Source organism: Cebidichthys violaceus, unplaced genomic scaffold (genome assembly GCF_023349555.1).
Source record: "Cebidichthys violaceus isolate CVI_PGR_0920_01 unplaced genomic scaffold, fCebVio1.0.p SCAF_3, whole genome shotgun sequence".
Lineage (NCBI taxonomy): Eukaryota > Metazoa > Chordata > Actinopteri > Perciformes > Stichaeidae > Cebidichthys > Cebidichthys violaceus.
The window spans coordinates 19,390,385-19,414,854 of record NW_027176483.1 but is presented as its reverse complement, the minus strand read 5'-3'; the positions used below and the strand labels follow the sequence as shown (position 1 = coordinate 19,414,854).

Below are 24,470 nucleotides of genomic sequence, written 5' to 3'. Positions count from 1 at the left end.
ATTATAATCTTAACTCAAGGTAACCCATCTTTATCTTACTAGTCAGCCCAGTATCACGGCAATTTGGGAAATAGTCACGAAATGCCTTCAGTCCAGAAGACTGGTGTACACATCGCATTGTAGTTGTATGGTGGTTTTCCAAACTGCTCGTGACTGTCTTCCTCAACCTTTGTTGACTAAACCTAACTTCATGGTTTCATTGACTAAACCTAACTGTTCATGGTGTCATTGACTAAACCTAACTGTTCATGGTGTCATTGACTAAACCTAACTGTTCATGGTTTCATTGACTAAACCTAACTGTTCATGGTTTTATTGACTAAACCTAACTGTTCATGGTTTTATAGACTAAACCTAACTGTTCATGGTTTTATAGACTAAACCTAACTGTTCATGGTTTTATTGACTAAACCTAACTGTTTGTGGTATTGTTGCCTCAAGATAGATAGATGGATGGATGGATGGATGGATAGATGGATAGATGGATAGATAGAAACTTTATTCATCCCCAGGGGGAAATTTGTTTGTAGCGGCAATAATTTACAGAGTAAAATAAAATATAAAATAGTACATATGGAAATGCACAATATATACAGTACAATACAATAACAGAGCACAAATAGAATTTGAACAAATATAATAATAAAAATAAGATAAAATAGAATAAAAAATGCAAAAAATGCACAGTATATACAATGAATTAGAATGGTATTAAACTAACAACTAACTAAACAAACAGTAGTGTAAGGATCGACAAGCAACAACTGTGTAGCGCTGTTGTAGTCATTTGAATGATGATGATCTGGCCAGAGGTGATTTATTATGAAGTCTTATAGCAGTAGGCAGAAATGATCTCCTGTATTTGTCCTTGTGACAGCGGAGCTGGATGAGTCTGTTGGAGAAAGTGCTCCACTGTCCCTGCAGTAGGTGGTGGAGAGGGTGATCCGGGTTATCCAATATGGATAATAATTTCTTCAGTGTCCTCCTCTCCACCACCTGTTCCAGATTGTCCAGTTTGCAGCCAATGATGGAGCCGGCCTTTTTAACCAGTTTATTAAGTCTGTTGGTGTCTCCGGCTCCAATGCTGCTCCCCCAGCAGACTACGGCGAGGTACAGTGCACTGGCAACAACAGACTGATAGAACATCTCCAACATCTTGCTGCACACGTTGAAGGATCCAGGTTTCCTCAAGAAAAAGAGTCGACTCATCCCCTTCTTGTACACAGCGTTGATGTTGGCCTTCCAGTTCAGTCTGTTGTCGATGAACCTAACTGTTTGTGGTGTCGTTGTCACAAAGGTTCTGCCATTCACACCCTATCATCACTCATTCGCCTCACCTGGTCTTCCACGCCCATCTCACCTGCTGCCCATTCCCTCATCAGTCCCTCACGATTCAGGTCGGCTCACTTACACTTTGATTCCCTGCCAGGTTGTCTTGTGTGTTACTGCCAGAGCAATGAACGGTTGTGATTCTGAATTGAAAGCACATCTTTCTTTTTGAAGTGGAAGAAAAACAAAGAAGTGTATATAAATGAGTTTGATCATCTAAACAGGCTGGTTTTGAACAGAAAAGTAAATATATTTGGAGAAAATAGCAGCTGAAGATTAGAGGAGGATGCCTCAAAACAAACATTATGAGAAACTGCATAAACAGATGTTTTTCTGCGTCGTCCCACCTTCCCCAGCAGATGTGTGCTCAGAGGAAAAGCACCGAAAACCAGCTCTGTGTCCCCGAGAGAGGGTTCAGAGGTGCTGATGCTCGGCGCTGATGCTCGGCGCTGATGCTCGGCGCTGATTCTCGGTGCTGATGCTGATGCATGTTGAAGAGCTCTGACTCAGCTCGGCTTGTTTTCTAACATAACAAGTCAAACTGAGAGGACTCCCTTTTTGTCTGAGCTGCTTTCATATGAGGATCTTTTACTGATCGAACACTTGCAGGGACCATCAGATAACTAACCAGGATTAATCCACTTTGCTCTTAGAGGACTTTGCAGATCACTGGAGGATGAAGAGCCATCGGAGCCAAAGGGCTTTATGTGTTAATATGACAATCCCAAGGAGACAAAAGCGTTAAGTTGAACTGATACCTCATTCCGCTCCTCCATTCTCTCCCCTCAGAGCTTTTCATCAGGTTTTATTTACGAAAGAATCCTATACACAGGAAATGCTTGTGATTGCAAGTCCCCCCCCCCCAAATGCGGGGAAGTTTATTTATTTTTAACAAACATTCCTGATTTGCAGCTCCGGCTTCTTTCAGACGACGTGCGTTGAAGCCACAGGCCTATATTTAGACATGGCCGCCCTTCTTGTTTGTAACGATGCTGTCAGCGCTCTGACTCGATGCAGGTGTCAGTCTGCGACACCAGACGGAGCTCACGGACGCCCGCTCTCACGTTTTAGGCGTAATGTAATGAGAAGGACAGGACTGGAGCTCCTTCAGACGTCACTGACGGAGCTCAAGGTAACTCCATCAGTGAGGAACACCGTATACGGTCGTTACGTGAACGAATAAGTGGAGCTGTTGTTGTTGTTTTTTCAAATTTACATGAACAATCCTAAAGAACGATCTCATTCTGTTAACCATGTGCTCTTATTTCAAAGCTGCAACCTTCTACATGAACAGCACTGTATTAGAATTATGTGTTTAGTCCACATCAGATGGTGATTACATGTTTACTGTTGAATTGATTGACATCATGTCAGGTATTTATGGGAATGCCCGAACCTCATAACGTATTACATATAACAGATATTAGACTACACTAGTTATAATGTCTGTGTTACCACATCATATGGTAATATTGTATTTCTATTTTGCTACATTAATACAGATCACCATGTCACGTTGTCTTTAATTTCTCTTCTTCTCTTATACAAGCTCTTATTTCATTCTATAAAATAATATTTTATTTGTACCGGTACCTATTTCTGTCTTCTCTAATCTACATCTCTGTAGATTAATAAAGGCTAATCTTATTTTATCTTATTGTCACACAAATATGCTATGCATTATTATACAGTATCACCATTATTAACTCTAATATGGGGATGTACATACAGTGAGGTCACTAATCTTCAGAGGCTGCTCTCCACTAAAAGAAACAGTGATATCTGAATGTTGTCACAAAACAAAAATCACAAAATCCATCACTGATTTCTATAAACGACAGCTCAGCTCAACAACAGGTTTCCGGGTTCAGGCTAAGTTGTCTGAGTGATTACAGGAGGAAACCACGACAGAGCGTTTTTTCGGCTCAGCAGCGGCTGACTTAGTCCCTACTTTAGACCAGAATACAGTAAAATCTCCTTTACAGTGGATTTATCATGAGTCAACACTTTTGCTCCATATGTTCTTCAGGGGTCGTCAGTTTTTTGAAGATGCGTTAATTGAATTTTGAATGTAATCTTTGCTTTTGTTTCCTTGATAATGTGTCTTACTATTAAATTAAAGTTGATACTGCTGGCAAATAAAATATTATTAATATCAGGAAGTCAGAATATCTTTATCCAATCACTTTGGATAAATAATGTGTTTTAATAAATCTAGTATGCACAGAAACACTGAACAAGGCTCAGTCCTCTAGTTGAGGCCTGGCAATCCTCAATAAACATCATAAGCCTTAGAAAGATATAAAAAGACGATACAGGATGTTTAAAAAACAACAACATTTAATCACTAAACAGTGACACTGCATCCAAACAATCTTCCAACACAATCTCTATTTTGAGTCCCGGTTTAAAATAAGTCATACTATTGTTTTCTTACCAAACTAAGCTTTATTTGTTTTTTGCACAAGGCATTCAGAGCAGAGTGGAATGTCATCATTTGGTTACATTATAGAGCACTCAACGTATTGGATGTGCAGAGTTGCTGTAGGCTGCAGGCTCAGCCATGACGATCACTGATTCATCATCATGAATAAAGAGAGACACACTGCCTATATGAGCTTTCCCTCAATATCCACACTTTACCTGTTGTATCAAGCATTGAGCCATAAACTGTGGGGGAGCAACAGTTTTTGATATAATTACCACAAACAATAACCACTGACAATTACGCATGCGTAAAACTGAATCTAAAAGCGTCTCGCGCTGCTCTTTGTCATCGCTGCACCTGATGAGGATGATCGGGATCCTGAAAAGAGCAGAAGAGCAGTGCGCTGTCTCATCATGCAAAGCTAATTACAGAGTTCTCCATCCGTGAGTGAAATACATGAAAGTCTGAGCTGTACTCATTTAAAATGCAGCACTTTGTCGGGGCAGGTGAGCGACAGGTAAGAGCAGAGGGGGAATCCCATCTGGTACAACTGATGCGGCCGTGCGCCGAGGACCACGGACGGACTGCGCTCTGCGCATGTCTCCGCAGACAACCCGAGGAAGCTGCCGCGCATTTCGTCTTCGCCCCTCGACAAGATGCTCTCGATGCTAAAACCTTTTGATTTGTCCCTGCTCGGCGCGTGTCCTTTCGGTCTGTCCTGCGCGAGCGCAGCCAAGTTAGTGTTCCCCGCACAACTGAAACTGACGGCGCAGAGAGGACCTCTCTCCTTGTCTCTTCCGCTGAACGCTGGCCGTCTCTCCTCTGGCTCCCGGCGGAGGGACGCGCCTGGGACATGCGCAGGGTCTATCCAGAGCGGAGCGTGTCTCGGAACGGGACATGTCTCAGGCTGGGGGGCGTCAAGCCTCCTTCCGGTGGACGCAAGCGTACCTTGGTTGAGGGACACTTTAGGTCTGGGAGGATTATGTGTCTGCTCCGCGTGGTTAAACTCGACAAGAACCGCTTTTGTGTCAGGTTGTGTCTCCACCGCCTCCGCGTCCTGCCTCGCTGGTGTCTCTATACCCGAGCCGGTCTGATGTCTCAGAGAGGATTGAGGGTCCCTGGATGGTCCCTGGCCCTTGGTGCGCTTGTGTCCTCCGGCTTTGGAGTCCAGAGCCTCCTGCTGGCTCTTCGCCTTCCTCTTCCTCCGACGATAGTTGCCGTTCTCGAACATGTCCAGGCACTTGGTGTCCAGCGTCCAGTAGCTGCCTTTGCCGGGACGGCCCTTCTCTCTGGGCACCTTGATGAAGCAGTCATTCAGGGACAGATTGTGGCGGATGGAGTTCTGCCAGCCCTGCTTGTTGTCGTGATAGAAGGGGAACCGGTCCATGATGAACTGGTAGATGCCGCTGAGCGTCGCGCGCTGCTCCGGTGCGCTCTTGATGGCCATGGCGATGAGCGCGATGTAGCTGTAGGGCGGCTTCTGCGGAGGCTCCTGGCGGGCCGGCACGAAGCTCAAGGCGGCGGGCACGACCCCTCGGCTGTCCCCTCCGTACAGGTAGATGAGCGGGGGTCCGGAGAGGCTCAGAGCCGAGTGCGGCATTCCGAGAGGCGGCAGACGGCCGTGGTAGAGAGTCATTACGCCGGGGAAGGTGCAGTGTGTCCCGGGGAAAGTTGAGCCTGCTCCCGGAGCTCCTCTCCACCACTGACTGACTCCCCAGCCTCATGAGGGCCCCTGGAAATGTTAATAATTGTTGTACGTTTGCTGTGTTATGTTGACTTTGCACTGGGAAATAAATTGGCCATCATAAACAGTCGGTGGTGTTCTGAGCCCACCCACATTAATTAAAATTTCATTGCACTGAAACTCCCTCGTGCAAAACCCACCCCACCCCACCTCTCTGTCCAACAGCCAATGAGATGCCGGGTTATTCCCTCATCTGTTTATAGAATTAGTCGCTTGATAAGTCTGCCCACCCAGGTCGAATCAAGCTGTGTTTATTTGGAAAAAATTTCCGGGCACTCAATACATAAACGCACTGATGTGCTGTTTGAAATATCACGTCCACCCCTGACGCTGAGAGTTGCTCACACAGAGAGAACAAGCAAACATTGCCGGGTCCTCTCTGGGAGTTGTTGCGGGTTCGCTCACGTGAAAACAAAGTGTATAAAAAGGGAAATGAAGTCAAACAATGTCTCTTAACTCGTGTCAGGCCCGCAGCACACCACGGTGTTCGAAGATCTGAGGACACGTAAGTGATGGATGACTGACGAGATACTGTCACCATCACACTGCTGCTACAGGCCTGCGGCTGCTTTACATGCATCCTCATGATCCTCAAGTTATCAATTATTGTGAGACATGCGTGTTTAATTATGCAACAGTAAGTTTGTGAAAAAAAATATATTTTCTTCATATTTGTATTCAAAGAATCAGTTCCAGCAACAGTATCTCCATCTTTATTCTGATTATTATATTTATTTATTTTAAGCAATAGATATTAAACTAAAATTTGACTTTAAAAGAGTGATATTTATCAGCTATTAAACACATTCCCAGACAGGAGTTTAGCGGATTGATTTCTCTATCTGCTCATGTGGTCCTTTTAATATCGTTTATTTTTATAGAACTATAATTGAACTCTTATTCTATTAAATCTCTTCAGTTCCCACCTGGCTCAAATGCAAAATATACAATGTGTATTATGATGACACAAGACACCATCCGTTTGCATTCATTTCAGTGTCATTTTTTTTTAATTATTTAATTTTAGCATCCTCCGTATCTTCTTGCTTTATTTGTGATCATTTGTGTCCTATTTAAACGTAAATGTTATCATTTGATGCATTCAAGCTCATTTTCATCTGCAGGTCCCAAATGGAAACATCCACCATGACAGAACACTGAGTGGACAGAGCAGCACACACCATGTAAAGTAAGAGCAAGAATGTCTGAGTAGAGTCGCTGGTTCTGGACAGCATCTTGTTTTCATGCTTTTACAGTAGAGGCTCACAATGTGTATATTCTTTTTGAGAATTAGTATCCAAACCAGTGGTTCCAACTAGGGCCCTCTTTGTTGAAACTCTACATCACTATTATCTAGATTCTTTGCAGCGTGTCGTGAATAAAGACCATGAACACAAAAAGCAATGTGTTTCACCTCAATCATCACAACAGTGTCAGACACAAGGACTGAAGGTGACATGAAATATGAACTGTATCATTCTGTAACATAATACCATAAAGCAAACCTGAATCCTGAGGGGTCAGTTTCTGATTTCTAAGTGATCTGATTGGTTACAGAGGGTTTCACAGGTGCATTCTGGGTGCAGGTGATATTTCAAAGGCAGATATTTCACCGGCTTTTAGTTTTGATTGACGTGTCTAATGTAGGTAACTGAGTTTTCTTAGTATTTCAGACAAAATGCTGATGGTTGTAACTACAGGAAGCTGTAACAGGACTAAACTATTTCTACTTCCTCTTCCACTGACTCATTGATCTGTTCTTGTACTTTCTGTATAGCTGCTGTGACACTTTAGTTTCCTAATATGGCATCAATATTTTTTGAGTTTATCTTTCTATTTTGAATTAAAAGAGCTCTTTCCTTTGTGATTGGCTGGTGAAGGGGCGGTCCCTGTCAGCTTCAGGGTCCTGGGTAATCTCTGGGTCCTGGGTCTACAAGATGGTCGGGATGGTCATCTTATTCATCATGTTCACCGATTCCAAATAAATCCCTGACAAGTTGTGCTTGATTTTTGCGCTCCATTATAACACACACACACACACACACACATACACACACATTATATCACACATGCTGTCATATCTAAATGATGAATGTTGTATCTGCATCAACGTTGAACTAAATGCGCTTTAATTGCCCGTTGAGAAGCTGCAGCCAGACTCTTTGGACCGTATTGCCTTACAAGGACAACATGGACAGTATTATTTGTAGATGTGAGCATGATGCTTTATATTATGTATTTTCCTGTTTATAGGTCAAAGGAGGATTATAACAACTCTACAAGTGCGCACAGCTGGCTCCTGCTTACATTAAGGGTCCGGAGCTTTCAGTGGATGAACTCAGAAGTTTGGTCTTTTCTCTGTTCCTCTCTCAGCAGACGCTGATTCATTAGCAAATAAAACTAAACTAACATGCAAGTATCAGACGCATACAGGCCACAGCAAGCAGGAGTTGACATTTTTCAAAGGGCAGCTGTTGGAAAGATCTTTCCATCGTTACTGCTTGAGGCCCATTTTAGAATTGATACTGATGCGAGAGCGTTTCTCTATCAGTACAGACCAACGGTATGGCTGTTAAAGGAGACATATCGTACTCATTTTCAGGTTCATAAGTGTACTTTGGGTTGCTACTAGAGCATGTTTACATGCTTTAATGTTCAAAAAACACTTTATTCTGTTCATAATGTCTGTCTGAATATACCTATATTAGCTCTCTGTCTTAAACGCACCGTTTTGGCTCCTGTCTCTTTAAGACACATAAACTAAGGTGAGCTAACAAAATTGTGTCCAACATTCAAGAGCATTAATTCACAATACGACTAACAAAACGTACTCGTGTACATCATGATTGAATCTAAATTAAGCTGTTTCCCGCCCTTTTAATAATTAAAAAAGCATGACCTACGAGGCAGAGAGGTTATTAATTTATTCCTATATAGACTTGGGCAAATGTCCAAAAGAAATGTTAAAGATCTTGCAGAGGTTTTCCTTCTTTGCCTGCTCTAAGTTTAGTTAAAGGTGCAAAATTCAAAAATCAAAATCATACCTGTGACTCCATATGGCTCTCAACATGGTGACGGCTGAGCCGGCGGCTAGCGGCTAACTGTGCTAACACCTCTTAACAGTTCAAACAACGGCACAGTGCTGACAGAGAGCGCCGTGTTTCCACGCCACACTTGTGTAAGTCGCTTTGGACGAAAGCGTCTGCTAAATGACTGTAATGTAATGTGATGTGTATTAGCTGAAGGCTGACTTTAATCTTCCACGTTATATTAGTGTTTTAATTTGCTCGTGGTGACGGATGTCGTGATACCTCTGCCAACTTCACCCACATGTTCTGGTCACGCCCTGCTCTGGCATCTGACTGGTCTGTGATCGTTAAAACATGATCTGAGGCTCTGAATATTGATCTCCAACCCAATGCAGCGTCAGCTATATTTGGTGTCACAGACAGACGACACTCTACAAAAAGAAAAAGACATAAAAACATCATGGCGTTTACGTCACTTCTTGCTGGTAGAAGAATACTGTTGCATTGGAAATCAAGGTCGTTTAGTGAGCTGATGCAATTCACACAATTAGAGAAAATAAAATACTTCTTGGTTTAGACCCTAAATCATGAGGCGCACAATAGACAGAACTGTTTTTTTTTGTTTTTTGGATTAATTAATTTTTTTTCTGTAATAATTTGGGCACTCTGGTTTCTACCTACTGGCCAATCCTGTTGTCATTTGATTTTTGGACATATGGTGTATGTATGATGTGTTGATTGTATATTTACCTTGTAGAGTGATGCAGGCGTGTCTACATACAGATGTACGGTGTGTGTGCTTATGAACATATATATATATATATATATATATATATATATATATATATATATATATATATATAATGACGTATGGCACGGCGAAATGAGGTGACCTTTTTATTTATTTACTTCTCTGCTCTTCTAGGTGGGTGAACCAGTGGGTGGGATGGGTTTGTTGTTTGTTTGTATGTTAAGAAAAAGCTGAAAAACAATGGAAATATAAGGTCCAAGTACATGTTTACTGTATTTATGTCTGCCAAGTATTCCAAATAAAAAAAAAAATATACTAAAAAAAAAATGTTGTAATTGTGGTGTGGTGTCCATCACGGTCGCAATTCACAGGCAGTTTTCACATTTTTGCAAATAAACGTGAATTGAACCTCTAAACTCCATCCCATTGGTAATCAAAGTTCAAATACGAGGTGTTTAGTGACATCTACTGGACAAATAATAGTGATGCTGCATATATGTGTTAGGTAAAACATCATACTCCTGTATGATTTGGTGAAATCATCTAATTTTGTATCAATAATGTCATGAAATAAAATAATCACCGTAACCTGAAATTCTTCAAAATCATTTCAGAAGAATCGTTTCAGAACTTTTAATCCTGACTTCTTCTGAACGAGTCTTGTAACTTGAAATAATGTCGTTCACTAAATTCTTGGTTAACACATTGACATACTCCCAGCATGCATTGCAAGAGTTAACACCAGGGGTGTGACCAAGTCTCCAGTCTTAGTAGCCAAGTCCCAAGTTGAGTGACAAAGTCCAAACCAGTCCTGAATATAATGTAATTTTAACAACAGAATGATAATATATTGAATTTACAAAAAATGCCAATATTTTTCAAAATGTATATTTTATTTAAAACAAGTATATTAGAACAATTGGTACTGAAAACAATCGGGGTAGTTAAATATCCGTGACAGACTTTTTAAAAGTGTTTCCAAGTCAAAAGGCTCAAGTTTAAGTGGTCACGAGTCATTGGTGTTTAAGGCCAAGTTGCAAATCTTTGATTTTGTCAAGTCGAGTCTAAAGTCATCGCATTTGTGACTCGAGGCCAAGTCATGTGACCTGAGGCCACGCCTCTGGCAAAACCGTCTCTGATTATTCTGACCATTACTCTCACCACATGAACTGAATAATGCTCTACTGTGCCAAAAGGCTGTTTGATGTTAAACCTAAAATGATTAATGCAACTTTAAAATATTTGCTGTCAAGTTCAGTGAACAGCGCATCAAACTTTCAATGAATAGTTCTAGTTTTCCTGCTGAGAAACACCGCAAGATGTGACTGAAAGCACCAACAAAAAGCTGGTAAGAGGTCCTTGAGTTCAGACTATTTCACTAATGAAGACAGCAAAGAAACGTTCTGCTTATTTTATTCTTTTATTCACGCTGGACGAGCTTCACAGTGAACATGTACTAATATATTTTACATTAACACGAGTGACGTCACCCGTGCTGAAACAATAACAGATCAGTTTAACTTTCAACATTTTGAACATAAAGCGAGGTTTAATCGGAGGTTACTGGATCCTCCGTCTGCTTCGGAACAACGAGGTATCTCACGGCCCAGTGCACTAAGGAGTCCGCCACGTGGAACCGACTGAAATCCTGCAGGTTCTGTCCCGACAGCTGGTAAGAGTAAGAGAACCGCCGGCCGTCGCTGTGAACGGTGGGTGTCTTTCTCGAGACGGGTCCTGCGGTTTCACCCTGACTGCTGCCCTCGTCGGCCCCGGAGCCCGCCTGAGTGTCAAAGAGCCAGGATGGAGGACTCCCACTGATCCGAGCTTCCTCCTCCGCTGAGGTGGTGTGCGCTTCTGGTGTCGGCTCACTTCTCTTTCTCTTTGACTTTCTACATGTCCTCTCAACGGCCTCCTCCTCCTTCTCCGCGTCTTTATCCAAAACCGGGCTTTCTTTGTCCACAGCCGGAAGAGTTCGTTGAGCTGTGTCGGTGCGGCGTTCGTCTGAGGCAGGGAGCGGGTCTGACGGTCTGGTGAAGGGCTCTGGTGGACTCACGGACGTGGAGGCCGAGTGTTGGAGTCTCTGGTACGGCGGGAGGCTGCTGCGCTCGAACGTCTTCTGGGACTCCTTGGAGCTGTGGACAGGAAGCTGCGTGCTGCTTGAGTGATCGGACCTGAATTGTGGAGCAGCGGGGTGGTGCAGCGATGGGCTCTGTGTCGGAGACTCATCGCAGGACGAAGTGACCGATGGTGGAGAAAACTTGTCCCAGTAGGTGGATAAAGGCTGGACGTCGACGTTGATCAGAGAGACAGTGTCCTCTTGTCGCATGCCGTCCTCCACGGGACACGGCGACGTCTGATCGGCGTCTCGATCGCTCTCTACAACTTCTGCGTCGTCAACAGAAGGCGCCGTGGTCTCCGAAGGTGGAGGCGAGTCTCTCTCTCGGTCCTCAGAGGCCACAGAAGGACCACTCGCTCTCCTGCTTCCGACATTCGGAGGTGTTCGCATCTGCTGGGCGTCTTCCTCCGTGATGAGAAGACACTTCATGGGGACACTGAAACCTTTCACTCCCTTATATCTGACCCGGTCGACATCCCAGCTTGTGTCGGCGAATGTGTCCGTGTGGCTCGCCGACGGGTCGCCAGCGGAGGTGGAGGGCTGCGGGCTCGCTGCAGTCAGCCTCTCCCTGACGTCGTCCAGCACGGCCTGCAGGCAGTCGTGCTGCCACTCTCCCAGCAGCTCCGACAGATCGAACCCACACTGGGAGTCCTGCGTCTCCTGACCCAGCATTGCCCTCCACGTCTTGCAGATCTTCATCCTGATGGAGGGCAGCGTCGTGCTGCAAGGGGTGCTGTCTTTAACCGGCCCGGCCGAGGTCGTGGCCAGCTCCCCGACTGATAGGACGAATCTGCTTTTGGTCTGTTCCAGGGCCATGTGGAACTGCAGCCGGTAGTCCCGGATGCACACCGTGGCGTTGACCAGGCTGGTGAAACACTCGCGGTCCTCCTGCTCCTGAAGGTGCTCCCAGGCTGACGCCGTGAGGATGGCGGGGATCTGGAGCAGTCCGTCCGACAGGAAGAGGAGCCCCGTGGGGCCCTCGGAGCCAAGAGCCTGGGACTGAGACATGTGACCCACCCCGATGACATGGGCCTTCAGCCGCCCGCTGCCGCTCTCCTCCTGGCTGCCATAGCTCAGGATCAGACTCTCTATCCACGGAGACAGTCTGCTGCTCTGAGCGGGTCCAGGCATGCTGGTACTTTTAAACTGTGAGTCTCCAGTTATGTTCCGTTGGGCAAACGTTTACGATGCTCGTTGGTTCCTCCATCACAACATCACCACGGGAGCTGGAGACCAGAGACACAACATCTATGAGCCGTAATTAAAGACAAATGTATAAGAAGTTAGCGCTCAATCACTGACATCTCCACTACGGGCAGTTAACAGTGATCGTTCCTAAAGCAGTGACCAACACATTCATCCACCATATTACTCTGTTGTGTTTTTCTTATGTAGCATATTGGACTACAAACTGCATTTCGTTGTGCTACCCTGTGTTGCACAATAAACGAACCTTGTATGTTGCTGATGTCTCTCGTAGCTAGCAATAGCGTCAGAGTCGTCCGCGCGATCACCTTTGTGTAATACTGCGCATAAATAATAATATCTACGTTTGTCCAAAGTTATGGCGGCGAGAGTTGTTTTCAAGTTGTCGAGAGATAGCAGTGGCTAAAATGAAGACGAGCTTTCTTTCAAATTAAAAGCGGAAATGTTAGTCTATATATACCAATATGACCACTATTATACGCGGTGAAATTAACATTTTCTAATTCATCACCATATGCTAATTTATTTAGCTAATTTATATTAATAAAAAGTGAACTATACTAGTTGGTTTAAAATGTTTTATTCACACCGGAAATAGTGGTTGTAGCGTCATTCTCGGTAGCTTTGGCAGTTTGAGTTGATGGCCCCGTTCCGTTTTGCTTTTTCTTCTAACTTGGTTGAGACATTTCGAAATCTAGACAGTGACTCAATAGCGAGAGGTTTTTATTTGTCTTAGTTTTTTTTTTAAAAGTCATAAAAAAATCATATAATGTATGTAATATCTGTTGCATCACTAATTCATCCGCAATTCTGTTGGTACTTAAGTTGCCATTGAAGTATTGGAACGTTGTTTATCTACACGCTTGCTGTCTCGCTGATGCTGCATTCAGGTGCCACATGAATTCTACATCGTCACGGCTGTGATCATAAAATGTGTTTTCTTACGCAACTTATTTAAAGCTATGTAACTAATATGTTGTTTTTTTCTTCTTTTATGAATCTTTTTGTTTTTCGTTTATATTTATTTGCAAAGATAGGTAGCCCAAAATAATGGGTGTGTCGTATTAGCCCTATTTCTTTTTACCATGAACGCAGCACGATACATGTCTTCACGTACAGTTACAACATTCTCGCTCAGTGTGATTCATGTTGTCCTAAAAGGAGCTAGGTGCAGCCTATGCCCATAGAAAAAGAGAAGCGCACTTCGTAGTTTCAAGGTAAGTCACGTAAAAAACAAATTATCAAAAGGAAAAAAAATCATGACATAACAAGTTTGGACCACCAAATATGCAATGCTGGTGCTCGAGCCTACGTCCGTGTGTTTGTAGCTTTACCCCATTTGACAGTGAGGTGATTTGGCCAACCACACAACGACTAACGTCAGCTAAGTTACCTCTTCCACTGCTTCATTGTACGTCATTTGCCAGCGACATCGCATCGTCTTTGACATAGGAGCTGCTTGTTGTTGTGCTAAATTAGCCTAGCTACAGACACAGCACGCCTGTTCACTATCAGCTAGAGGAACAGCCTACGAATGCTAAAGCACTGCTTTCTTACAAGTTTATTTTGTGAGAGCCGAATTGAAGCGTGTCCCCCTGTTCATGTGTGTACAGTTAAAACCTAGACATGCCCGATTCTGTATCGAGCGAAACCGGTTCCAGGGTTTCGGACCCACAACATTCCCAGAAACTCCTCCGGGTCCTTCGCACCTTCTGGCAAGAGCAAAGTTTTCACGACGCGCTGCTGGTGGTGGATGGAGAGGAGCTGGCTGTCCAGAAGAACATCCTGGCCGCTGCCAGCCCTTATGTCAGGTCAGTCCCTTAGGAGCTCCCAGCTGGTCTCTTTACGTTTGCCATGTCTCAGCAACATGGGCGTGTCCACTGACACAATGGCAATGCAACAACTGACTATGTTCAAAGGGCATCAGGTCTGTCATATTCAGTTGTGGTGATGGTTTCCTGTTAGGACCAAGCTGAACTACAATCCCCCAAAGGAAGATGGGTCTACATACAGAATCGAGCTGCAGGGGGTCTCCATGGCCATCATGAAGCAGATCCTGGACTACATCTTCAGCGGTGACGTAAGTATGGAGGCTTTAGTGACGTCCTTAGGCTTTTAGGCGTGGGAAGTAAATGTGTGCCGCCTCTCCTTTTATATGTTGTTGTGGATATCCATTTGGCCGTGTCCTTCACACACAGATCACTTTGAGCGAGGAGACCATCCAGGACATGGTGCAGGCGTCCGACCTGCTCCTCATGACCGACCTCAAGCACCTGTGCTGCCAGTTCTTGGAGAGCTGCATCACCGCAGAGAACTGCATCGGCATCCGGCTCTTCTCTCTGCACTACTGCCTTTACCACGTCCACTACGCCGCCACCGAGTTCCTGCAGACGCACTTCGGCGACGTGGCGCGCACCGAGGAGTTCAGGGAGTTGCCCCCGGGCCGGCTCTGCGAACTGCTGGCCATGGAGAAGCTGAACGTGGGCAACGAGAAGCGCGTGCTGGAGGCTGTGGTGCGGTGGTACGCACACGACCCGGTGGAGCGCAAGGTGGGTGACGCTTACCTCGGGTTCAGTGTGAAGACAAGAGGGGGGTTGTGTTCAACGGATTAGAATATTACTATTTAGAATATTCATCCGTTGGTTTCAATTCATCTCTGCAATGCAAACTTGCTGCTTTTCAAATCCAACTGCATTTAAGCTGCTAATGAAACACACACACAAAAGATTGATCTTGAGTTATCGTTCACTGGGATCGGTAACACAACTCCAAAAAATGGTCAAATTATAGATTTTTGTAAGAATGGAAACCAATTGCTACCTGGAACGATACGTAAACGCTAGAGGAACACGTTAATGCCTGAACATGTGATCATCAACCTTGTTTCCAGCGAGAACCAGGCAGCTGTTTAAAGACAAAAAGCTGTGATTAAAACCCACTTCTCACTAGCTGCCCAGCACCAAACATCAGACAGACAAAGTGAGTGAGTAGCCGGAGGCCTTGGTCAAACACTGGGGGGGGGGGGGCTGCAGATATAAGGGTTGTGTCAAAACACAAACTGAATGAATATTAGACTAACATTAGTGTGTCTGCCAGATGTGGAAATACGCAACTTCTTCCCAACTTTTTCACTCTAGTAACTGTTATGCTTCCAGACCGTTCCTGCGCCCAAAAAAAAAAAGCATGTTTGTTTGTCTGTAAGTGCTGCAAGCTTTGTGTTTTGTTCCATAAGCCAAAAAAAAAAAAAGGGAGTCCTCCAGTCTTGCATCTGTATTTGCAGGTCCACATGACGGAGGTGATGTCTGCAGTATGGCTGCAGGGCCTGGACGTGAGCTACCTGAGGGAGCAGGTAGGGGAGCTGTGAAGCGCCGTCCAGATTACAATGTATGCTTCATAGTGTGATCCACAGTGAACGTCCAGCCAAGTGCTTCACGTTGCACAGAAGAGTTGCAAACTCTTCTGGGCTAACTCGGTAGTTCTGTGCTGCATGGTATCCCATCAGGCCATGGGGGAGCCGCTGATGCGGGAGGTGATCAGAGACTACTGCCAGCAGGTGGTGTCTGACGGCCCGCTGCAGGGCGAGGCCATGCTCGCCGCCTTCAAACCCCGAGGTTACTCTGAGTGTATCGTCATCGCCGGAGGGGAGGATCGCAAGTGAGTCACCGCCTTTGCGTTTCGCACTGGCAATAATTCAGTGTGATCGTTTATCGTCTCTCAATGGAATCATATTGTGATGCAATCATATATGGAGATATCAAGATACATGATATCATTATCCTAATTGATGATAACAATCGCATACTAACTGAAATCTTTAGAAGATCTGATTAGTTTGCACAAAAGTTCTTAAATAATGATAAAATATTGAATTACCAGAAAACATGCTATATCGTGATATATATATATATATATATATATATATATATATATATATATATATATATATATATATATATATATATATATATATATATATATATATATACACATATCTCGTTGTCGAGATATGATATTACCTATATCGTGATAGGAGTTTTTGGCCATATTGCCCTGCCCTATTTTATCCCTTATCTCATTTGGACTTCATATTTTTAGCATTGCTATTATTATAATCTTTGGCGTTCCAATTGTGACGTACACAGAAACGTTTCCACTTCTCCCCACAGACGTTTTGGAGGAAGAAGGTTGAATCAGTAACAAGTTCATCCAGATCACATGGCGCTGCTTTTTATGACCCGTACAGAAGCAGGAAGCCCACCGCTGTGACGCGCTGCATGTGTCCGCTCTACGACACCAACAGACAGGCCTGGATCGAGCTGCAGCCAATGAGCGCCGCCCGCCTCGGCCACGGCGTGGTCACCGCCGGTCAGTGCTGGCTTAGCCCAGGAAAAAACACATCTGTAACTCCTGTCGTGAATTACCGGGTGTCAGAGAATTTGTATTTAGCAGTAACAGTGTAATAACGGAGTAATAACGTGTTTCCTGTCTGTTAGAGGGTTTTCTGTTTGCGATGGGTGGAGCAGATGAACACAACACAGTTCTGGACAGTGGAGAGAAATATGACCCCGACTCCAACACCTGGAGTCCCATACCCCCGATGCTGCAGGTATATACCCCCAGTTCTGCAGCTTTTGTTACAGTTTTGCTTCATGACCACTAGGTGTCAGCAGAGCTGCAATACCCAGATGTGACACATTGACTACGCATTTCCAGTCACCAGTTTATACTTTGAAAAGAAAAGTCTTGTCATTCACGTGTGTGTGTGTGTGTGTGTGTGTGTGTGTGTGTGTGTGTGTGTGTGTGTGATCTTGTCACCAGGCTCGACAGTGCTTCGGTGTGGTGGAACTGGACGGTCTGATCTACGTTCTCGGAGGAGAGACCAAGGAAGCGGAGCTGATCACCGTCGAGGCGTTCGACCCTCACTGCAGTTCCTGGAAGATGCAGACCAGTATGACCATGATCCGCAAGGTACCGGCACACATACAAATACCACAATGACAGAATAGAAGAAGAGAACAGGATAATGCCACAACAAAGTAGCAAATTAAATTCTATCGGATTTATATCGGATCTAAAGAGCGAATATCAGCTAAAATCAATCTGGCAAGTCCTACAATTATACACTAATGAACAAGATTTTCTGTCTTATTAACTCTTTGTACTAGAAAACCGTGGATTATGACAGAGTAGACCTTTTTGAAGGTGCTAAATTTAAAAATTCCAAGCATATCTATTGCCTCCACACGGCTCTCAACATGGCGACAGCTGAGCTGCCGGCTAGCAGCTGCCGGTGTTAACAGCGCAAACAACGGCAACAGCGCCGACGGAGTTAACGGGAATCCGGAGGGTGGGTGCTATGCTACCGCTACGATGCCATCGTATGCTCACCAACATAAAGAAACGTACTTTTCCCGCCTCCTTATTTGGTCGCTGTCTAGAAAATGGGCCAGAGTGATTCATTTTCCACAGCGAAGCTCTCCCAACATGCCGCGACTCGTTCAGCCGTGTCTGTCTTCTCCGTCAGGTCGGCTGCTACGCCTCCATGAACAAGAAGATCTACGCCATCGGCGGGGGCTCTTACGGGAAGCTGTTTGACTCCGTTGAATGCTTTGACCCAAAAATCCAGCAGTGGACGGGCCTCTGTCCTCTGAAAGAGAGACGGTAAACACAAACACTGTTGTGGTCTGAGCAGGACACCACAGAGAGGATCTTCTCCTGGTGTCGTGCTCTCGTCATCTTCTCTTTTCTGTCCATTGGTGACGCTGCTGTCGCATTTTATACGTATTTGCCATGTAACACAAACCGTTAACCTCAGCCTGTGACACTTTGTGTTTGTTTGTATTGCACAACAGGAAACGGAGCGTGAGTCCCGAGACTGTCTGTTTTTAGTTTCACTTTAATGTCCCTAAAATGTTGCCACAGTCACACTGAAATCATGGCTCTCATATCAAAATGCTGCTCGGAATAAAGAAGTAACTATAAGAGAGGATGTTGAGTCACAGCGTGCACACTTGTTAGTCATAGCCTGTGATCCCACGGTGTGAAGAAACATTCCGCATTCAGTCACTGTTATCTCCTTTCAGCTCATTGTGAGCGTTGTCTTTGATGTTTTCTGAGTCATTGTGATAAAGTGCCTTGATTGGTCGTTGTTCGCTGGCCAATAGGAGACATCCTTGAGCTTCTCAATGAATTGTTCCCCCGGTCAGGTTTGGGTCGGTGGCGTGCGGCGTCGGCCAGGAGCTCTACGTGTTCGGCGGAGTCAGAAGCAAGGAGCAGGACAACCCCGAGCAAAGACAGATGCTGACCTGCAAGTCTGAGTTCTACCACGACGAGATGAGGAGGTCCGTATGGAGAGGCTGCTTCTAGTACTTTTGTCAGATACATACATCATTGCTACTGCTATTCTGGAGTTTTACTGTCCCGCTAGGGTCTGAACGTTGATCGTTCTTCACCTTGAAAACAATCTCACAACAGCTCTGGAAATGCACATAGAATGGCTTGTGTGCAGTATTTTAATTTATATATTTTTCTGGGGACTCACTTTTCTAATTTTCATTGTGAATTTCATTTGTTTGGGATACATGGGCATCGATAAAGGAGATTCCAAAGTATTCATGCAGAGAATGCACACTGTGTAATTAAATGTATATATTTCATCACTGTGTTGTGATGGGTACAGGTGGATGCTGCTGGATGACCAGAACCTGTGCATCCAGACCAGCTCGTCCTTCGTCTGCGGCGCCGTGCCCATCGGAGCCAGCATCTATGTGCTGGGAGACCTGGACACAGGTCAGTGAGAGAGAACCAGCTAGAACCGCAACAGATTTGCGACGAGGTCGCGCTCGGTCTTTGGTTCACGTTTGGTGTTTCTCGCGCAGGAACGAGCTTCGACTACATCCGGGAGTTCCGCCGCAGCACCGGGACGTGGCATCACACCAAGCCCATGTTACCCAGCGACCTCTCCAAGACGGCCTGCTCCGCCCTGCGCATCGCCAACTGTCGACTGTTCCGCCTTCAGTTGAGCCAGGGCATGTTCCGGATCAGGGTCTGACTGGACTCCACGTTTGCACACTGGTACTTTCTACCTGTCGTAGGTCTGGGTTTTGGGTCACTAGATATTAGGGTTTATACTTGACTGAGACTTGACAAGTTACATTTTTTTATTACTTTTTTTTTTACAGACCTAATTTTTTTTTCCATTTTAATCTTTTTTTTTTTTTTTTTTTGCTTTTTATTCCAATAACCGTACCTCATCTGTTTACTGGGGACTTTGTTGCTTGGTGAGAGATTTAAGGTGTAAACAACTCTTAATGTCAATTTTATTATTACATGAGGGATTGAGATTGAGACATTTTAAAAGCACTGCTGTGTTGCAATTAGTATTTTAGGATATATTGTGTTGTTTTGGCGGTGTATTGTTCATCTTTATGGTCCAATTGGAGACGACACAATCATTTGTCCTGATATTTTTAAGGGTTGAAAATATTTTAGTTCCATAAATCTTTGGTGTCAGTCTCCTAGAATCGGAGTTATGGGGGTTATAAAGTAGAGCATGGGTTTAATTGGTGGAGGTTATTTGCTGGCGGTAAAGTTATTAGTGTTGCACCGAGACCATTTCTAGAAAGGCATCGCTCACTAAACCATCGTCTTCCTCTGGTCTGCGCTCCTCTCCAGTGCGGGCCGTCACTGAAAAGTTTGAATATGAAGTTTTCGGCACCAGATACGGAGTCGCACCGCTCCTCAATATCACACTTGGCATACTCAAATCGAGCAAAGGGGCGGGCTTTACCACTGACTTCCTGTTTCGATGCCGGTAGATGTCGTAGGAACGGACATTGACATTAGTGGGTTTTTTTTAAAATTAAGATGAACTATATCATTTTATTTGTCCTCCTCATTCAACAGCAAGAGCTCGACGTCTGCCATGAATCCCTTTTTTACCCGTTATTTACAATCGATGGCCTTGTTCACCACGCTCCACCGGCTCATCAGCTGTTTTGCCTGACTCACTTTGCCACGGGGGGTGTTGAAACGAACACGCCTGTTGCGACGCGTCGCGGTGCTTTCAGTCATACACCGGGGAGGCTGTGGCTTACTCACAGTCAAACCAGCGATGTGATGCTGCTGCCCGTCGGCCATTCACTGCTGTTGATTCCATCTCGGAAAGGAAGGAGAGTTTAGTTATAAAGTGAACTGGACATGTGGAAGTGGACTCTGGACATTCTGTCCTGCCCCCACCGGTGTACAGAGCACTGCTAGCTTGTTTATTCAATGTTTATTGATATTGAACGTGTCACATGTCCAAATTGCATTGAGTTTGTCAAAGCACTAAGGTCCCCAGCATTACACCTGCCAAGTGTGAAGTAGATCGGATGAACGCTTCTCAACATGTGCAGAGAACACACGGACAGATTCCTTCCCTCACAAAGTAGACCCATATTTCAGAATGTATCTACATACATAGAAAAATCTCATAATCTCAAACTTTATTTATTTAAGCACCTTCTGATCAAAAATCAAATGCACTGCAAAGTGCTTCACAAAGCGATTGACCAGACTTCGGATTTTAGAAATTGTAAAATGTTAATACAATAGGGTAGAGCAAAAATAATTCATAATGATCAACAATAAGATGACGTTGTACAATATACTGATAGATAGTCAGATCATATATGTTGTTTGGAGGGTATGTTTTGTTGGTTTTACCACACGTCTCCACCATTGACAGCCTAAATCACAGTGTGATTTTTCTGCCTACAGATTAAAAGCCCAGCTACGCAGCCTATTACCGAGCCGCCCGGGCCCGTTCACAAATAGACGTTGCCGCGAGTGACACTTTTGAGTCGCTGGACGCGTCGCTGCCTCCGCGACCTCTGACCCGGCTTTCCAGTCAGTCCAGTTTTGGCATCCCTCGACCCCGTTTGTTCTGTGCGAGTTCCAGCTGCCGCTGTCCGTCCTCAGCTCGGCGCCGGCACAGACGCTCAAGCACACCTCTCGTTCTATCAGAGAGGCAATACACCTCACACGCATTCCACACGGGACACTTCCAGGGTTAAAACTGAGCTCTGACCAATGAAGGCCAATAAGTAGTCTTTAAATGGGGAAAAAAAATCGGTCTTGTCAGAATTGAAAAGGAATCGCAAAAACCTGAGATATTAATATTTAAAGAAATGCTTTTCTTGTGTAGAAAACATTGCATTAGAATTAGTTGAAATCAGTGTATTGCCACCTCAATAATAATCATGTCAGTTTCAAATGTGTTAAATTATTGGGATCCAAATCTACACAAACCTGAGCAGCAAAATTGTAAACTCAGCTTTTTATGAATCAAACTGAGAGAGAATCCTGTTGGTTTAAAGGGACAACTCGCCCCAAAATATAACCGGTCAAAATAAATGTTCCTCTCACCGGTAGGGCTATTTATCTAGATAGATTTGATGGGAGTTGTGCAGATATTGTTCTAAATGATGTGGATTATCTTGAGTAACTGGGTTATGATTTATTACTGTTGAGTTTTTTTAAATGTAGTTGTCTCTGCTGCTGACGTCTCCAACACTGGGAACAATTTAGATTGATAGATAACAATAAGAGGAAAGAATGTGGATTTTGGGTTGAACTGTCCCTTTAAGTCAACATGAATTGATTTACTGTAATACGTGACGTGTGTCACGGGAAATGAGCCGTCTGTATAAATATCACAGCAGGTCACTAGCCCGCTGTAGCCGGCCCTCGCAGAGAGATGCTCATTTTAAGCTCTACAGTGAACTGCGGAAACTGGTTTTACTAAGTCTTAGTGTAACTCCCACAAAAGGGGTGTCACGATATACCACTACTGACGGAGTCATTTATAACTTAAGTTATAGATGAATCTGACTGATATTATTATTTAAATTGTGTATATAGATATATATATCTATATATATATATATATATCTCACTCTGACGTTGTGAATTGTGAACACAGCTGCAGGTTTTAAGACACACGCTAACATTAGTTTCACTGGTTACTGCTCTGTAAATGCAGCAGGAACACAGGCTTGCGTTAAGAATTGTGATCAGTATCAAACCTACATGTCAGCAAAAGGGAAGAGTTGTCAGGCGGTATGTGCTGAAACAAAGGATTTCCTGGAGCTCCGAACACTGAGAAGCCGGACCAGTCTGCTGAGACTGTGAAGACTGTGCTTCCTTATTTTATTTTTGCATTGACACATTCAATAGCAACTTTTTACCATTTACGGTATTAAAAAACAAACAAAAAAAAAACCAAGTTTCCGAGCTGCTCTGTATCCTGAACAACACCGTTAACGAGTCATGACGGGGCTGTGATGTGAAACACCGGAGCACAACACCATAAGGGGCAAAAGAATCGGTCTGAAGTGAAAGTACGCTTTAACCGAAGCCGTGTCGGTGAGAGATATGCAGTGACGCTGTTGTTTCAGTTTGCACTTTTGTCACTGATGCATGGGGGGGAGTTTCTAAGATGTTGCCTATGAGTGTCATTCATTCCACGTCAAAGGAAATAAAACACCTCCGTGGTCCACTACATGTCTTATCTCATTTGTTTCTGTTTTGTTCGGATGTAACCGCTCATTCTGAGAACTTTGATCAATGACTCTTTTACCATGGACGAAGATGAATACATTGTTAATGTTGTATTATAAAAAAACAACGATAGTGTTTTATTTAGCAGTTGCGTGTCAGTTATTGTAGCTTCAGCAGTAGTTCTATTAGGTTTGATGGTTTTTCATTTATTAGATTATCAGTAGAGACTAAAAAGGCAAATGTTTGTCCTGCAACTAAAAGTGAACAGTCATCAACTACAAAACATGATGCCAAAACTACAATAAATACACACTTGTAGTAATGAGACGTATTTCCATCTTTTCTACTAAACGAGTATGTGTTTGTCTTTAATCATCATCACATTCTCCCTAACATTTTGAACACACCAATACTATTATAATATCTAGCTGGTTGAATCTGGGAGACAAAACAAGTTTAAAGGAAATCTGATTATTATTATTATATGTGCAATGTGATGAATTAACGTGAAGATGGCTCTGCCGGGCTGATCACGGAGTCTCCAGACTGCAAAGGGTTCATCCTCTGGGGAGCATTCGAGCGCACACTGAATTGTTTTGTAATCTGCCCATTAGATTTTGATACTTGTGTTGAACAAGTGGACTTTTGGTTTTAACAGTGCTAAGAGAGGGAAGGTCAGAATAAGTGTCCATCCACAGGGGACCATGAATGTCATCAACAGGTTACAGTGAAATCTGCTCATTAGTTTTTAAGTTAACTTGTCATGGACCACAGTGAAAGGTTGACCTGATGTTAGCTCATGTTAAACGGTCAACAAACATGATTAGGGACCAAGTGGACCATGAATATCCATTATTAGTTGTTGGTTATCAGTTATCAGTATTATCATTCTATTATAGCCACTGCTGCTATTATAAGTAATCACATTTCTGTTATCTGCTATTATTATCATCATCCTATTATATTCACCACTGCTATTATTTGTATTTGTCCCTTTTTTATTGTTACAGCTGTTGTACCAATACTGTTGCTCTCTCTCTGTCTCTCTCTCTCTCTCTCTCTCTCTCTCTGTCTCTCTCTCTCTCTGTCTTTCTCTCTCTCTCTCTGTCTCTCTCTCTCTCTCTGTCTCTCTCTCTGTCTCTCTCTCTCTCTCTGTCTCTCTCTCTCTCTCTCTGTCTCTCTCTCTCTCTCTCTCTCTCTCTCTCTCTCTCTCGTCTCTCTCTCTCTCTCTCTCTCTCTCTCTCTCTCTCTCTCTCTCTCTCTCTGTCTCTCTCTCTCTCTCTGTCTCTCTCTCTCTCTCTCTCAATTTAATTACATTTTGCTGT

General features: G+C 44.0%; 3 protein-coding genes across 5 annotated transcripts; 1 reads left to right on the top strand and 2 right to left on the bottom strand.

Annotated features, from left to right (window-relative positions):
• Nucleotides 1-3,699: 3,699 nt before the first annotated feature.
• On the bottom strand, nucleotides 3,700-5,528 carry foxl1 (forkhead box L1). Its single transcript, XM_068723341.1, has one exon. The coding sequence runs from the start codon at nucleotides 5,391-5,393 to the stop codon at nucleotides 4,233-4,235; it is 1,161 nt and encodes a 386-aa protein (XP_068579442.1). The 5' UTR covers nucleotides 5,394-5,528; the 3' UTR covers nucleotides 3,700-4,232.
• A 5,169-nt stretch (nucleotides 5,529-10,697) lies between these two features.
• acd (ACD shelterin complex subunit and telomerase recruitment factor) lies at nucleotides 10,698-13,005 on the bottom strand. Of its 2 annotated transcripts, none has more exons than XM_068723106.1 (2): nucleotides 12,851-13,005; nucleotides 10,698-12,645 (listed from the first exon to the last, which is right to left on the bottom strand). In XM_068723106.1, exon 2 carries the CDS (start codon nucleotides 12,526-12,528, stop codon nucleotides 10,831-10,833), a length of 1,698 nt encoding a protein of 565 aa, XP_068579207.1. In that variant the 5' UTR covers nucleotides 12,529-12,645; nucleotides 12,851-13,005; the 3' UTR covers nucleotides 10,698-10,830. The 2 variants fall into 2 exon arrangements, with proteins under 2 accessions (XP_068579207.1, XP_068579206.1); XM_068723105.1 differs by having other exon boundaries at nucleotides 10,698-12,623.
• Nucleotides 13,006-13,721: 716 nt separating this feature from the next.
• Nucleotides 13,722-23,148, top strand: gan (gigaxonin). Of its 2 annotated transcripts, XM_068723410.1 has the most exons (13): nucleotides 13,722-13,820; nucleotides 14,217-14,414; nucleotides 14,569-14,683; nucleotides 14,802-15,152; nucleotides 15,884-15,952; nucleotides 16,106-16,257; nucleotides 16,847-16,968; nucleotides 17,097-17,209; nucleotides 17,422-17,571; nucleotides 18,128-18,264; nucleotides 18,810-18,944; nucleotides 19,283-19,392; nucleotides 19,482-23,148. In XM_068723410.1, the coding sequence occupies exons 2-13, from the start codon at nucleotides 14,230-14,232 to the stop codon at nucleotides 19,652-19,654; spliced, it is 1,812 nt and encodes a 603-aa protein (XP_068579511.1). In that variant the 5' UTR covers nucleotides 13,722-13,820; nucleotides 14,217-14,229; the 3' UTR covers nucleotides 19,655-23,148. The 2 variants fall into 2 exon arrangements, with proteins under 2 accessions (XP_068579511.1, XP_068579512.1); XM_068723411.1 differs by lacking the exon at nucleotides 13,722-13,820 and having other exon boundaries at nucleotides 13,992-14,414.
• Nucleotides 23,149-24,470: the final 1,322 nt, after the last annotated feature.